The sequence below is a fragment of the Heptranchias perlo genome, unplaced genomic scaffold (genome assembly GCF_035084215.1).
Source record: "Heptranchias perlo isolate sHepPer1 unplaced genomic scaffold, sHepPer1.hap1 HAP1_SCAFFOLD_765, whole genome shotgun sequence".
Lineage (NCBI taxonomy): Eukaryota > Metazoa > Chordata > Chondrichthyes > Hexanchiformes > Hexanchidae > Heptranchias > Heptranchias perlo.
This window is the reverse complement of record NW_027139799.1, coordinates 57,604-74,164: the sequence shown is the minus strand read 5'-3', so window position 1 is coordinate 74,164 and position 16,561 is coordinate 57,604. Positions and strand designations below refer to the sequence as shown.

The window sequence follows — 16,561 nt, the reverse complement described above, 5'->3', positions numbered from 1 at the left end:
GGAATTGAAAAGCAGAGAAGTTATGTTAAACTTGGTTCGACCACACTTGGAGCACTGTGTACAGTTCTGGTCTCCATATACCTTGGTTAGACCACACTTGGAGCACTGTGTACAGTTCTGGTCTCCATATACCTTGGTTAGACCACACTTGGAGCACTGTGTACAGTTCTGGTCTCCATATACCTTGGATAGACCACACTTGGAGCACTGTGCACAGTTCTGGTCTCCATATTATAGAAAGGATATCGAGGCACTGGAGAAGGTGCAAAAAAGATTCACAAGGATGATACCAGAAATGAGAGGTTTATAACAGGAAAGATTGATCAGTCTGGGGCTCTTTTCTCCAGAAAAGAGAAGGTTGAGAGGTGACCTGATAGAAGTCTTTCAGATTATGAAAGGAGAGAAGATGTTTCCACCTCTGGGGGAGACTAAAACTCACCGGAGATCCCCCCGCCCCGGAGAAGTGAGACTCTCCCCATTTCCCGCCCCCCTGGCGTGACACGTTCTCCATGGCAACGGGGGCCTTGCAACACAAGTAAAATCAAATTATCGATTCGGGACTCAGTTCCCCTCCAATATTCAAATCTCCAAGTCCGAGATTTAACGGGCAATTCATCACTTTCTTTACGAAGATGATCAGCGATGATTTTTTTTTTCGATTTCCCTTTTTTTTTTGCGGCTAATGTTACAACAAATAGGAAGAGGAAGTTTTTTAATTTTAGGGAAAACAATTAAAGACAAGCCTGAACGGTCCGCGTCCGAGAGAGTTGAGCGCGTGCGCACGGCGCCATCTTTGATACAGGCACGGCCAGCCTTTGAGTGCATTTGCGCGTCGCCATCTTTGATATAGGCGCGGCCAGCCTTTGCGTGCATTTGCGCGTCGCCATCTTTGATATAGGCATGGCCAACCTGGGGCAGTGAAGACCAGAGCTGCGCCATGTTTGTTATTGGCAGGAGGAACACGGTTGACGGTCTGGATCAAGGGAACAACTGACTCTCCCCTCCCCGACCCTCCCCTCCATTCTCACTGGAATGGCCTCTGTCTGAGGCTGAACCAGACCGTTCCCAACCTCGGAGACCTATTTGACCCCGAGACGACCCCCCCCCCCCCCCGACCCCATATCCGCTCTGTCACCCAGACCGCCTACTCCCACCTCTGCAACACCGCCCGTCTCCGCCCCCTGCCTCAGCTCATCCGCTGCTCGAACCCTCGTCCATACCCAGACTGGACTAGTCCAGTGCTCTCCTGGCCGGGTCTCCTGTCTTCTATCCTCCAGAAACTTGAGCTCGTCCAATACTCCCGCTGCCCGTATCCTAACTCGCACCAAGTCCCGTTCACTCATCACCCACTGTGCTCGCTGACCTACACTCCACTTTCCCGCCCCATCCCCATATCCCTTAATTCCCCCTAGAGTCCAAAAATCGAACCATCTCAGCCTTGAATACACTCAACGACTCAGCATCCACAGCCCTCTGGGGTCGAGAATTCCAAAGATTCACAACCCTCTGAGTGAAGAAATTCCTCCTCATCTCAGTCTAGAATGGCCGACCCCTTATCCTGAGACTATGCCCCCCTCGTTCCAGACTCTCCAGCCAGGGGAAACAATCTCTCAGCATCTCCCCTGTCAAGCCCTCTCAGGATCTTCAATGAGATCACCTCTCATTCTTCTGAACTCCAGAGTGTCTCGGCCCATTCTACTCAACCTCTCCTCATAGGACAACCCTCTCATCCCAGGAATCAATCTCGTGAACCTTCGTTGCACCGCCTCCAAGGCAAGTATATCCTTCCTTAGATAAGGAGACCAGAACTGTACACAGTACTCCAGGTGAGGTCTCACCAAAGCCCTGTACAATTGTAGTAAGACTTCCTTACTCTTGTACTCCAACCCCTTGCAATAAAGGCCAACATACCATTTACCTTCCTGATTGCTTGCTGTACCTGCATGCTCATTTTCTGTGTTTCTTGTACCAGGACACCCAGATCCCTCTCAACACCAACATTTAATAGTTCCTCAACATTTAAAAAATATTCTGTTTTTCTATTCTTCCTACCAAAGTGAATAACCTCACATTTCCCCACATTATACTCCATCTGCCACCTTCTTGCCCACTCACTTAATCTGTCCATATCCCTTTGCAGACTCTTTGTGTCCTCCTCACAGCTTACTTTCCCACCTGGCTTTGTATCATCAGCAAACTTGGATACATTACACTCGGTCCCTTCATCTAAGTCATTAATATAGATTGTAAATAGCTGAGGCCCGAGCACTGATCCTTGTGGTACCCCACTAGTTACAGCCTGCCAACCTGAGAATGACCCGTTTATCCCTACTCTCTGTTTTCTGTCCGTTAACCAATCCTCTATCCTTGCTAATATGTTACCCCCAACCTCATGAGCCCTTATCTTGTGTAATAACCTCTTGTGTGGCACCTTTTCGAATGCCTTTTGGAAGGTGGGAGTTGGCGGCCTGGGTGACGGAGAGGATTTGGGGTCAGAAGCTCATCTCGGGGTCAAATAGGTCGCCAAGGTTACAAACGGTCTGGTTCACCCCCAGACAGTGACCGGGGAGATGGAAATCAGAGAGACGGGGAGGGGTCCGGGGAAGGTGGTGGAGAGTTCGAGCTGGGAGTTGAAACTTTCTCTTTGACTGAGATTTCGGCCACCTGCCTTGGGCCTTTACCTTTCAATGTTTAAAGCTGCAGCGCTGTAGAATTCAGTGAATTCCGCCTTTTCACTGAGCCTGTAAAAATTGGCCATTGACCAAAATTCTAAGATGGAAGCTGCAGTTGAAAGGTCGCCAAACGATTCAACAAAACACAGTGCAATGTGGGGGGAAAATAAAAACAAGGCTGAATTAAACAGCCCCCACCCGGTGAACCACGTCTCCGGACTTGGTGGGCCCGCGTCTTTGTTTTAAAGCAAAACCGATCAACGCCTAGGACGTTGGATACAAAAAGGAGCAGGCGATCGACAATCAGCGTTAATTCGAAGAACGACCGCCCGTCGAGGGAGGCGGCTGCAGCAGGACGAGGGGCCGTCGAAACCCATCAAGGACTTTGACGAGGCTTTGAAAGAGCCCTCCGTGAGAGGACAGGTCAGCCAGACCTGCGAGTGCGCAGGGATTGGTGAGCCTCGACCACGTGTGTGTGTGTGACAGGTGTCTCCAGGGTCCCCACCAACCTCTTAGTTCAGTGGGGTAGTGTACTGTAGTGTGTGTGTGTGTGTAACTCAATGTACTGCGTAGGACCATTTTAATTGTCATTTTCTTCCTGTTGGCTCAACAATAGAACTGACCTTCCAATTCGAAAATCAAACACCGAGTTTGTGTGTTCTCTGTGCTATTCGGCTACGTGATCCATCACCGGGTTCCCTCCCAGTCGGGGAACACTTCAGCAGTCAAGGACATTCAGCCACCCATCTTCGGGGAAGCGTTCTCCAAGGCGGCCTTCGAGACACACGACAACGCAAAATCGCCGAGCAGGAATTGATAGCCAAGTTCCGCACCCATGAGGACGGCCTCAACCGGGATCTTGGGTTCATGTCACGCTACACGTAACCCCACCAGCAGGGGGAAAAAAAAAGTTATCTGTTTTTAATACAACTGGTCATTCTCTCTCTCTCTCTCTCTCTCACTGCCTTTCGGGTCTCTTTCTCGCTCTGGCTTTGTAATCTGACCCATTGTGTATTCAGCATACTGGGACGTACTGTTTTCCGTGGCTAACCTGTCTGAACACCAACGACACCTTTGATTGGTGTGATCGTGTCCCAGCCTAACATAAGGTTAAATCTCACGGGATCCAAGGTGAGGTAGCCAATTGGATACAAAATTGGATTGACAGCAGAAGACAGAGGGTGGTTGTAGAGGGTTGTTTTTCAAACTGGAGGCCTGTGACCAGCGGTGTGACTCAGGGATCGGTGCTGGGTCCGCTGTTATTTGTTATTTATATTAATGATTTGGATGACAATTTAGGAGGCATGGTTAGTAAGTTTGCAGATGACACCAAGATTGGTGGCATTGTGGACAGTGAAGAAGGTTATCTAGGATTGCAACGGGATCTTGATAAATTGGGCCAGTGGGCCGATGAATGGCAGATGGAGTTTAATTTAGATAAATGTGAGGTGATGCATTTTGGTAGATCGAATCGGGCCAGGACCTACTCCGTTAATGGTAGGGCGTTGGGGAGAGTTATAGAACAAAGAGATCTAGGAGTACAGATTCATAGCTCCTTGAAAGTGGAGTCACAGGTGGATAGGGTGGTGAAGAAGGCATTCGGCATGCTTGGTTTCATTGGTCAGAACATTGAATACAGGAGTTGGGATGTCTTGTTGAAGTTGTACAAGACATTAGTAAGGCCACACTTGGAATACTGTGTACAGTTCTGGTCACCCTATTATAGAAAGGATATTATTAAACTAGAAAGAGTGCAGAAAAGATTTACTGGGATGCTACCGGGACTTGATGGTTTGACTTATAGGGAGAGGTTGGATAGGCTGAGACTTTTTTCCCTGGAGAGTAGGAGGTTAAGGGGTGATCTTATAGAAGTCTATAAAATAATGAGGGGCACAGATAAGGTAGATAGTCAAAATCTTTTCCCAAAGGTAGGGGAGTCTATAACGAGGGGACATAGATTTAAGGTGAGAGGGGAGAGATACAAAAGGGTCCAGAGGGGCAATTTTTTCACTCAAAGGGTGGTGAGTGTCTGGAACGAGCTGCCAGAGGCAGTAGTAGAGGCGGGTACAATTTTGTCTTTTAAAAAGCATTTGGACAGTTACATGGGGAAGATGGGTATAGAGGGATATGGGCCAAGTGCAGGTAATTGGGACTAGCTTAGTGGTATAAACTGGGCGACATGGACATGTTGGGCCGAAGGGCCTGTTTCCATGTTGTAAACTTCTATGATTCTACTTAATGACCTGAAATAGCGACATAAATACTCTCGAGTGGAACCCCGCTGGCTTTAATTGCCTGCGGGGTCTGCGCGTCAGCGTGGAACGCGGAAGTGGGCGGGATCGAGGTGGGATCCGGTCGGTGTCCTCCATTTCGCAATTTTCGAGGCCCCCCACACCCCCCTTGCCGAGAACGCACCCGAGAGCGGGTGCTAAAATCGGGCCCATAACCTCCGAAAGCTTGTGATTTTCAAATAAAACTGTTGGACTATAACCTGGTGTTGTAAGATTCCTTACATTTGTCCACCCCAGTCCATCACCGGCATCTCCACATCATGGCTGAATAATCTCGTCAGAACAGGGAAATGAAAGTGAAAGTGGAGAGAGAAAGATTCCCGATTGCTTCTGTATGAACCAAGGGTTCCATCAGCCTGTGAGTTCATCCAAAGATTCACATCATCGGTGAGCACTCATTTCTATCCCATAGTATGAATTAATTCTAAATTATCTGCAGAGAAAAATAGGGAGAGGGGGAGAGAGAGGCAGAGAGAGAGATAGAGTGGCAGAGGGAGAGAGGCAGAGAGAGAGAGAGATAGAGTGGCAGAGGGAGAGAGGCAGAGAGAGGGAGACAGAGAGGGGGAGATAGAGAGAGAGAGGGACAGACAGAGATGGAGGGAGAGACAGAGAGAGAGAGGGGGAGACAGAGAGAGAGAGGGAGAGACAGAGAGAGAGACAGAGACAGTGAGAGAGGGAGAGACAGAGAGAAGGACAGACAGAGAGAGAGGGAGAGAGACAGGGAGAGGGAGAGAGAGAGAGAGAGTGGCAGAGGGAGAGAGGCAGAGAGAGAGATAGAGTGGCAGAGGGAGAGAGAAAGAGAGAGACAGAGAGAGGAAGAGACTCAGAGAAAGACAGAGGGAGAGAGACAGAAAAAGAGAGACGGACAGACAGAGGGAGATAGAGAGAGAGGGAGAGACAGAGAGAGAGAGAGGGAGAGACAGGGAGAGAGAGGGAGAGACGGAGAGAGAGAGACAGTGAGATAGAGAGAGTCAGAGAGATAGAGGGAGAGAGAGAAAAACAGACAGAGAAAGATAGAGGGAGAGAGAGAAAAACAAACAGAGAAAGAGACAGGGAGAGAAAAACAGAGAAAGTGAAGGGAGAAAGAGAGGGAGACAGAGAAAGAGAGACAGACAGAGAGAGGGAGACAGAGAGTCAGAGAAAGAGAGAGAGCGAGAGACAGGCAGAGAGATAGAGAAGGAGACAGATAGCGAGAGAGAGACAGAGACGGATAGACAGAGAGAGAGGGAAACAGGGAGACAGAGACAGACTGAGAGAAGGAGAGAGAGAGCGAGAGAGAGACACAGACGGAGAGACAGAGACAGAGAGAGAGGGAAACAGGGAGAGAGAGACAGACTGAGAGAGGGAGAGAGATAGAGAGCGAGAGAGAGAGAGACGGAGAGACAGAGACAGAGAGGGAAACGGAGAGAGAGACAAACTGAGAGAGGGAGAGAGATAGAGAGCGAGAGAGAGACAGAGACAGACAGAGAGAGAGGGAAACAGGGAGAGAGAGACAGACTGAGAGAGGGAGAGAGATAGAGAGCGAGAGAGAGACAGAGATGGAGAGACAGACAGAGAGAGAGGGAAACAGGGAGAGAGAGACAGACTGAGAGAGGGAGAGAGATAGAGAGCAAGAGAGAGAGACAGAGACGGAGAGACAGACAGAGAGAGAGGGAAACAGGGAGAGAGAGACAGACTGAGAGAGGGAGAGAGATAGAGAGCGAGAGAGAGACAGAGATGGAGAGACAGACAGAGAGAGAGGGAAACAGGGAGAGAGAGACAGACTGAGAGAGGGAGAGAGATAGAGAGCGAGAGAGAGACAGAGACGGAGAGACAGACAGAGCGAGAGGGAAACAGGGAGAGAGAGACAGACTGAGAGAGGGAGAGAGATAGAGAGCGAGAGAGAGAGAGAGACGGAGAGACAGACAGAGCGAGAGGGAAACAGGGAGAGAGAGACAGACTGAGAGATAGAGAGTGAGAGAGAGAGAGAGACGGAGAGACAGAGACAGAGAGGGAAACAGGGAGAGAGAGACAGACTGAGAGTGGGAGAGAGATAGAGAGCGAGAGAGAGACAGAGACGGAGAGACAGAGACAGAGAGGGAGACAAACTGAGAGAGGGAGAGAGATAGAGAGCGAGAGAGAGACCGAGGGAGATAGAGAGCGAGAGAGAGACCGAGGGAGATAGAGAGCGAGAGAGAGACCGAGGGAGATAGAGAGCGAGAGAGAGACAGACTGAGAGAGGGAGAGATCGGACTGATCAGTACATTAACCCCATCGATTGCCTTTCACCACCAGTCAATGGAAGCCATGGGACCCTCGGAGACCCTGGATCACCAGAGCAAGGTGATTGGGACCCTCTCAGCCCTGTTCAACAACGAGTACCTCAGTGACATCCAACTGATGGTGAACGAGACGCCAACCCTGAAGGCCCACAGCTTCATCCTGGCGGCGCACAGTGACGTCTTCAAGGCCCTGTTGGACACGGAGCGTTGGCCGGACGCTAAAGACCGGGTGATTCACCTCACCGAGGCGGAGGACTCCCTGCCCTACCTCGAGGACTTCTTGAGGTACCTCTACAGCGGGAGCGTCACCCTCAGCACCACGAGCGTGCTCCCTCTTCACGTTCTCTCGGAGAAGTACAACGTCCAAGAGCTGAGGCAAAGCTGCCAGCGGCTCATGTTGGCCAACGTCGGCGCCCCGGGCTCCTCGAACCGGGCCATCACCTGGCAGAGGTACGCCAGGCTGATGGGCCTGGGCCAACTGGAAGAGGAGTGCCTCAGGTTTATAGCCTGGAACATTGGCACTGTGATACAGTCCCCAGACTGGACGCCGATGGAGGCCCACCAACTCTCAGCCCTCCTCCAACGCTCTGACGTGGTGGTAGACGACGAGGCGGTCCTTCTCCGAGCCCTGCTGGCTTGGCTCTCCCGGCGCCCCGACCGGGCGGGGGGGAGATGCTGGCCCACCTCCGCGACCCTCTGATGGCGCCAGAGAAGCTGTTCGAGCTCCAAGCCCCGGGCAGCCTCCCCGAGACCATCTCGCCCTACCTGTTGCGCGAGAGCCTGCTGGTCTACCAGGTCCGCCTGCTGCCCACCGCCCGACGCCATGACATCACCACCACCCCGTTTGCCATGAGGCTCTACACCTCGGGAAGTTTCAGCCAGCCCTGGGACATCGCAGGATATCAGGCGATGGGTAAAACTGCTCTTAGTAAAAGCACATCCACCAAACTTTACCATCTGAAGACTGAATGGTATGTCAACTTTTGGCCAGAAGGTCAAGTGTGTCCAGGCCAGCGGCTGAAGAACTATAATTACGGATTTGGTGGATATGAGCAGCTTTTGCAAGGTGATATCTTTTCGACCCTCTCTGTCTCTTTGCGATGCTGCCAGGAGGCTGATCAGAACCACTCTCACAAGCTGAGTGTCCTGCTTTACCGATGTCTCAACGGGGAGTGGTCCGTGTGCGATGTCAAGACCCTCGAGGTCTCGCACTCGGGGACCGCGGAGATCAAGGATCTGATCCCCTCGTCGGAGAAGGACAAGTACATCAGCAACGACACCATGAAGCTGCGGCTGATCGTCCAAACCATCTGGGAGAGACCAGAGGGTTCGGGGGAGGTTTGATTCGAGGCGTACAAAATCGGGAACATGAGAAATAGGAGCAGGAGTAGGCCATTCAGCCCCTCTTTCCTGCTCCGCCATTTGATAAGATCATGGCTGATCTGTGATCTAACTCCATATACCTGCCTTTGGCCCATATCCCTTAATACCTTTGGTTGCCATAAAGCTATCTATCTCAGATTTCAATTTAGCAATTGAGCTAGTATCAATTGCCGTTTGAGGAAGAGAGTTCCAAACTTCTACCACCCTTTGTGTGTAGAAATGTTTTCTGATCTCGCTCCTGAAAGGTCTGGCTCTCATTTTTAGACTGTGCCCCCTACTCCTAGAATCCCCAACCAGCGGAAATAGTTTCTCTCTCTCCACCCTATCCGTTCCCCCCAATATCTTATAAACTTCTCTCAGATCACCCCTTAACCTTCGAAACTCCAGAGAATACAACCCCAATTTGTGTAATCTCTGCTCGTAACTTAACCCTTGAAGTCCGGGTATCATTCTAGTAAACCTACGCTGCACTCCCTCCAAGGCCAATATGTCCTTCCGAAGGTGCGGTGCCCAGAACTGCTCACAGTACTCCAGGTGCGGTCTAACCAGGGTTTGTATAGCTGCAGCATAACTTCTGCCCCCTTGTACTCCAGTCCTCTAGATATAAAGGCCAGCATTCCATTGGCCTTCTTGATTATTTTCTGCACATGTTCATGACACGTCAATGATCGATGGACCTGAACCCCTAAGTCCCTCTGGACATCCACTGTTTTTAACTTTTTACCATTTAGAAAGTACCCTGTTCTATCCTTTTTTGATCCAAAGTGGATGACCTCATACAGACTCAACCTGTTCAATCTTTCCTCATAAGACAACCCTTCCATACCCGGAATCAACCGAGTGAACCTTCTCTGAACTGCCTCCAATGCAAGTATGTCCTTCCTTAAATAAGGGCACCAGAACTGTACACAGTACTCCAGGTGTGGTCTCACCAGCACCCTGTACAGTTGTAGCCTGACTTCCCTGTTTTTATACTCCATCCCCCTCGAAATAAAGGCCAATATTCCAATTGCCTTCCGGACTACCTGCTGCACCTGTATGTTGTCTTTTTGTGTTTCATGTACGAGGACACCCAGATCACTCTCTTCACTGCGCACTGTGGCTGCAGTGTGGACCATCCACAGGATGCACTGCAGCAACTCGCCAAGGCTTCTTCGACAGCACCTCCCAAACCCGCGACCTCTACCACCTAGAAGGACAAGGGCAGCAGGCGCATGGGAACAACACCACCTGCACGTTCCCCTCCAAGTCACACACCATCCCGACTTGGAAATATATCGCCGTTCCTTCATCGTCACTGGGTCAAAATCGTGGAACTCCCTTCCTAACAGCACTGTGGGAAGGGAGTTATGCAGACTGTCGGGAAGGCCATGGATAAAGTGGTCTTGAGAGACTGAGGGAGAGCATTATAACACCCGGGAACTGCTCAGTGACACCTGTCCATGGAACCGTGGGGGAAGAGAGAGAGGACAATTACCGAGAGAGATTACGACCGTCAGCAGCAATGGTCTGAGAGGCAGTCCGCGAGACTGACCAGAGGAACACGACGACAGCGTGGGTTTGTGGAGTGCCTTTATAAAGTCCTGAGGCACCTCACAGGAGCGTTAGTCGGTCATAAGTCTGAAACCGAGCCACAGAAGGAGGTGTTCGGACAGGTGGAGGAGAGCGAGGAGGAGAGGTTGAGGGAGGGAATTCCAGAGCGTGGGGCCGAGGCAGCGGGAGGCCCGGCCGCAGGAAGTCAGGAGTGTGGAATCGTTCCACGGATATGAAGGGTGTACACGTCCCGATCGATAACCCTGCCGTGTTTTAACGGGAATAATATCAGGAGTTACAAAAGTTTTCAAAGTCTTGGTACATCTCACCTCAGATTACCCTGAAGAACGATTATACTCGAGCCTGTTACACAGGGGCAGGAGGAGACCAAGGGAGTTTTACTCTGTATCTAACCCTGTACCTGACCCTGGGAGTGTTTGATGGGACAGTGTCGAGGGAGCTTTACTCTGTATCTAACCCTGTACCTGCCCTGGGAGTGTTTGACGGGACGGTGTAGAGGGAGCTTTACTCTGTATCTAACCCCGTACCTGACCCTGGGAGTGTTTGACGGGACAGTGTAGAGGGAGCTTTACTCTGTATCTAACCCTGTACCTGCCCTGGGAGTGTTTGACGGGACAGTGTAGAGGGAGCTTTACTCTGTATCCAACCCTGTACCTGCCCTGGGAGTGTTTGACGGGACGGTGTAGAGGGAGCTTTACTCTGTATCTAACCCCGTACCTGACCCTGGGAGTGTTTGACGGGACAGTGTAGAGGGAGCTTTACTCTGTATCTAACCCTGTACCTGCCCTGGGAGTGTTTGACGGGACAGTGTAGAGGGAGCTTTACTCTGTATCTAACCCTGTACCTGCCCTGGGAGTGTTTGACGGGACAGCGTGGAGGGAGCTTTACTCTGTATCTAACCCCGTACCTGACCCTGGGAGTGTTTGACGGGACAGTGTGGAGGGAGCTTTACTCTGTATCTAACCCTGTACCTGCCCTGGGAGTGTTTGACGGGACAGTGTGGAGGGAGCTTTACTCTGTATCTAACCCCGTACCTGACCCTGGGAGTGTTTGACGGGACAGTATAGAGGGAGCTTTACTCTGTATCTAACCCTGTACCTGCCCTGGGAGTGTTTGACGGGACAGTGTAGAGGGAGCTTTACTCTGTATCCAACCCTGTACCTGCCCTGGGAGTGTTTGACGGGACGGTGTAGAGGGAGCTTTACTCTGTATCCAACCCTGTACCTGCCCTGTGAGTGTTTGATGGGACAGTGTGGAGGGAGCTTTACTCTGTATCTAACCCTGTACCTGCCCTGGGAGTGTTTGATGGGACAGTGTGGAGGGAGCTTTACTCTGTATCTAACCCTGTACCTGCCCTGGGAGTGTTTGACGGGACAGTGTGGAGGGAGCTTTACTCTGTATCTAACCCTGTACCTGCCCTGTGAGTGTTTGACGGGACAGTGTGGAGGGAGCTTTACTCTGTATCTAACCCTGTACCTGCCCTGTGAGTGTTTGACGGGACAGTGTGGAGGGAGCTTTACTCTGTATCCAACCCTGTACCTGCCCTGGGAGTGTTTGACGGGACAGTGTAGAGGGAGCTTTACTCTGTATCTAACCCTGTACCTGCCCTGGGAGTGTTTGACGGGACAGTGTAGAGGGAGCTTTACTCTGTATCTAACCCTGTACCTGCCCTGGGAGTGTTTGACGGGACAGTGTAGAGGGAGCTTTACTCTGTATCTAACCCTGTACCTGCCCTGGGAGTGTTTGATGGGACAGTGTGGAGGGAGCTTTACTCTGTATCTAACCCTGTACCTGCCCTGGGAGTGTTTGACGGGACAGTGTGGAGGGAGCTTTACTCTGTATCTAACCCCGTACCTGACCCTGGGAGTGTTTGACGGGACAGTGTAGAGGGAGCTTTACTCTGTATCTAACCCTGTACCTGCCCTGGGAGTGTTTGACGGGACAGTGTAGAGGGAGCTTTACTCTGTATCCAACCCTGTACCTGCCCTGGGAGTGTTTGACGGGACGGTGTAGAGGGAGCTTTACTCTGTATCTAACCCCGTACCTGACCCTGGGAGTGTTTGACGGGACAGTGTAGAGGGAGCTTTACTCTGTATCTAACCCTGTACCTGCCCTGGGAGTGTTTGACGGGACAGTGTAGAGGGAGCTTTACTCTGTATCTAACCCTGTACCTGCCCTGGGAGTGTTTGACGGGACAGCGTGGAGGGAGCTTTACTCTGTATCTAACCCCGTACCTGACCCTGGGAGTGTTTGACGGGACAGTGTGGAGGGAGCTTTACTCTGTATCTAACCCTGTACCTGCCCTGGGAGTGTTTGACGGGACAGTGTGGAGGGAGCTTTACTCTGTATCTAACCCCGTACCTGACCCTGGGAGTGTTTGACGGGACAGTATAGAGGGAGCTTTACTCTGTATCTAACCCTGTACCTGCCCTGGGAGTGTTTGACGGGACAGTGTAGAGGGAGCTTTACTCTGTATCCAACCCTGTACCTGCCCTGGGAGTGTTTGACGGGACGGTGTAGAGGGAGCTTTACTCTGTATCTAACCCCGTACCTGACCCTGGGAGTGTTTGACGGGACAGTGTAGAGGGAGCTTTACTCTGTATCCAACCCTGTACCTGCCCTGGGAGTGTTTGACGGGACAGTGTAGAGGGAGCTTTACTCTGTATATAACCCTGTACCTGCCCTGGGAGTGTTTGATGGGACAGTGTGGAGGGAGCTTTACTCTGTATCTAACCCTGTACCTGCCCTGGGAGTGTTTGATGGGACAGTGTAGAGGGAGCTTTACTCTGTATCTAACACTGTACCTGCCCTGGGAGTGTTTGATGGGACAGTGTAGAGGGAGCTTTACTCTGTATCTAACCCTGTACCTGCCCTGGGAGTGTTTGACGGGACAGTGTAGAGGGAGCTTTACTCTGTATCTAACCCTGTACCTGCCCTGGGAGTGTTTGACGGGACAGTGTAGAGGGAGCTTTACTCTGTATCTAACCCTGTACCTGCCCTGGGAGTGTTTGATGGGACGGTGTAGAGGGAGCTTTACTCTGTATCTAACCCTGTACCTGCCCTGGGAGTGTTTGACGGGACAGTGTAGAGGGAGCTTTACTCTGTATCTAACCCTGTACCTGCCCCTGGGAGTGTTTGAGCAATCTTTACTGTCCCGTGTCCTGTATCAGTCTGTGATGTAGCAGAGCCCTGCTCTTTAATGGAAGCCACTTTGATGAGCGACTGAGCCCCTAAAGCAGCCTCTGGGAACCAAAGCCTGTTTACCATTCCACAGTTCCAGTGGTCTGGGCCCCTTTCACAGCAGCTCTCGGCCCCTGGTCTGGAGCTGAGGTGAGGTGCATTGCCCCCTGACACAGTGGCCAGACGGTAAGTCTGCTTGTCCTGAGATTGTTCCCCCCTGGTCTCGTCTCACCTCCTCACTGGGTCTCAGACTTCTATGATTCTATTGCAGGCAATTGGGACTAGCTTAGTGGTATAAACTGGGCGACATGGACATGTTGGGCCGAAGGGCCTGTTTCCATGTTGTAACTTCTATGATTCTATGATTCCCCATCCTCTTCCTGACCAACGCACAATCGCCAGTCTGACCGGGGTGGTCAGAAAGGTGTGAAAGATTTCCGAGAGGCAGGAGATCAATACCTGAGCCCATCTCCCGGGGTGTTTGGGCCTCAGTGCACTGAGCAGAAAGAGCCTCAGCACAGTCCAGTGTGTGTGGGAGAGTCGATCCCATCAGTCTGGCCGTGATTATTGTCAGGATGGACGTGTCACAGCAGCTGAGGAACAAATTAATGCCCGATTTAAAATATCAAATTCAAATCCTTTTGCACCAGGAATTTACAATTTTACAGAGAGAGAGAGAGAGTGAGGGAAAAAGAGAGAGTGAGTCAGAGATTGGGAGAGAGAGAGTGAGAAATAGGGAGAGGGAGAGCAATCAGGAGAGGGAGAAAGTGAGAAATAAGAGGGAGAGCAATCAGGAGAGAGGGGGAGAGAGAGTGAGAAATAAGGAGAGGGAGAGCAATCAGGAGGGAGAGAGAGTGAGAAATAAGGAGAGGGAGAGCAATCAGGAGGGAGAGAGAGTGAGAAATAAGGAGAGGGAGAGCAATCGGGAGAGGGAGAGAGAGAGAGTGAGAAATAAGAGGGAGAGCTATCGGGAGAGAGAGTGAGAAATAAGAGGGAGAGCAATCAGGAGAGAGGGAGAGAGAGAGTGAGAAATAAGGAGAGGGAGAGCAATCGGGAGAGAGAGAGAGAGTGAGAAATAAGAGGGAGAGCAATCAGGAGAGAGGGAGAGAGAGAGTGAGAAATAGGGAGAAGGAGAGAGAGAGAGGGAGAAATAGGGAGAGGAAGAGCAATCGGGAGAGAGAGTGAGAAATAAGGAGGAGAGGGAGAGGGAGAGCTATCGGGAGAGGGAGAGAGAGGGTGAGAAATATGGAGAAGGAGAACAATCGGGAGAGGGAGAGAGAGAAATAGAGGGAGAGCAATCGGGAGAGAGAGAGAGTGATAAATAGGGAGAGGGAGAGCAATCAGGAGAGAGAGAGAGAGAGAGTGAGAAATAGGGAGAGGGAGAGCAATCGGGAAAGGGAGAGAGAGAGAGAAATAGAGAGAGGGAGAGCAATCGGGAGAGAGAGGGAGAAATAGGGAGAGGGAGAGCAACGGAAGAGGGAGAGAGAGAGTGAGAAATAGGGAGAGGGAGAGCAATCGGGAGAGGGAGAGAGAGAGTGAGAAATAGAGAGAGGGTGAGCAATCGGGAGAGGGAGAGAAAGAGTGAAAAATAGGGAGAGGGAGAGCAATCGGGAGAGGGAGAGAGAGAGTGAGAAATAGGGAGAGGGAGAGCAATCGGGAGAGTGAGAAATAGGGAGAGGGAGAGCAATCGGGAGAGAGAGTGAGAAATAGGGAGAGGGAGAGCAATCGGGAGAGGGAGAGAGAGAGTGAGAAATAGGGAGAGGGAGAGCAATCGGGAGAGAGAGTGAGAAATAGGGAGAGGGAGAGCAATCGGGAGAGAGAGTGAGAAATCGGGAGAGGGAGAGCAATCGGGAGAGGGAGAGAGAGAGGGAGAGCAATCAGGAGAGAGGGAGAGAGTGAGAAATAAGGAGGGAGAGCAATCGGGAGAGAGTGAGAAATACGGAGAGGGAGAGCAATCAGGAGAGAGAGATAGAGAGAGAGAGAAATAAGGAGAGAAAGGGCAATCGGGAGAGGGAGAGAGAAATAGAGAGAGGCAGAGCAATCGGGAGTGTTTGACGGGACAGTGTGGAGGGAGCTTTACTCTGTATCTAACCCTGTACCTGCCCTGGGAGTGTTTGACGGGAGAGTGTAGAGGGAGCTTTACTCTGTATCTAACGCTGTACCTGCCCTGGGAGTGTTTAACGGGACAGTGTGGAGGGAGCTTTACTCTGTATCTAACCCCGTACCTGACCCTGGGAGTGTTTGACGGGACAGTGTAGAGGGAGCTTTACTCTGTATCTAACCCTGTACCTGCCCTGGGAGTGTTTGACGGGACAGTGTAGAGGGAGCTTTACTCTGTATCCAACCCTGTACCTGCCCTGGGAGTGTTTGACGGGACAGTGTAGAGGGAGCTTTACTCTGTATCTAACCGTGTACCTGCCCTGGGAGTGTTTGATGGGACAGTGTAGAGGGAGCTTTACTCTGTATCTAACCCTGTACCTGCCCTGGGAGTGTTTGACGGGACAGTGTAGAGGGATCTTTACTCTGTATCTAACCCTGTACCTGCCCTGGGAGTGTTTGACGGGACAGTGTAGAGGGAGCTTTACTCTGTATCTAACCCTGTACCTGCCCTGGGAGTGTTTGATGGGACAGTGTAGAGGGAGCTTTACTCTGTATCTAACCCTCTACCTGCCCTGGGAGTGTTTGACGGGACAGTGTGGAGGGAGCTTTACTCTGTATCTAACCCTGTACCTGCCCCTGGGAGTGTTTGACGGGACAGTGTAGAGGGAGCTTTACTCTGTATCTAACCCTGTACCTGCCCTGGGAGTGTTTGACGGGACAGTGTAGAGGGATCTTTACTCTGTATCTAACCCTGTACCTGCCCTGGGAGTGTTTGATGGGACAGTGTAGAGGGAGCTTTACTCTGTATCTAACCCTGTACCTGCCCTGGGAGTGTTTGATGGGACAGTGTAGAGGGAGCTTTACTCTGTATCTAACCCTGTACCTGCCCTGGGAGTGTTTGATGGGACAGTGTAGAGGGAGCTTTACTCTGTATCTGACCCTGTACCTGACCCTGGGAGTGTTTGACGGGACAGTGTAGAGGGAGCTTTACTCTGTATCTAACCCCGTACCTGCCCTGGGAGTGTTTGACGGGACAGTGTAGAGGGAGCTTTACTCTGTATCTAACCCTGTACCTGCCCTGGGAGTGTTTGATGGGACAGTGTGGAGGGAGCTTTACTCT

At 51.3% G+C, this 16,561-nt stretch overlaps 1 protein-coding gene across 1 annotated transcript; it reads left to right on the top strand.

Annotated features, from left to right (window-relative positions):
* The first annotated feature begins 5,248 nt into the window (after window positions 1–5,248).
* On the top strand, window positions 5,249–10,446 carry LOC137319221 (BTB/POZ domain-containing protein 17-like). The gene is made up of 2 exons (XM_067981526.1): window positions 5,249–5,350; window positions 7,238–10,446. The coding sequence occupies exon 2, from the start codon at window positions 7,241–7,243 to the stop codon at window positions 7,922–7,924; it is 684 nt and encodes a 227-aa protein (XP_067837627.1). The 5' UTR covers window positions 5,249–5,350; window positions 7,238–7,240; the 3' UTR covers window positions 7,925–10,446.
* Window positions 10,447–16,561: the final 6,115 nt, after the last annotated feature.

Excerpts from the sequence above, each read along its gene's own strand:
- LOC137319221 (XM_067981526.1), top strand. The coding sequence starts at position 7,241 with ATGGAAGCCATGGGACCCTCGGAGACCCTGGATCACCAGAGCAAGGTG.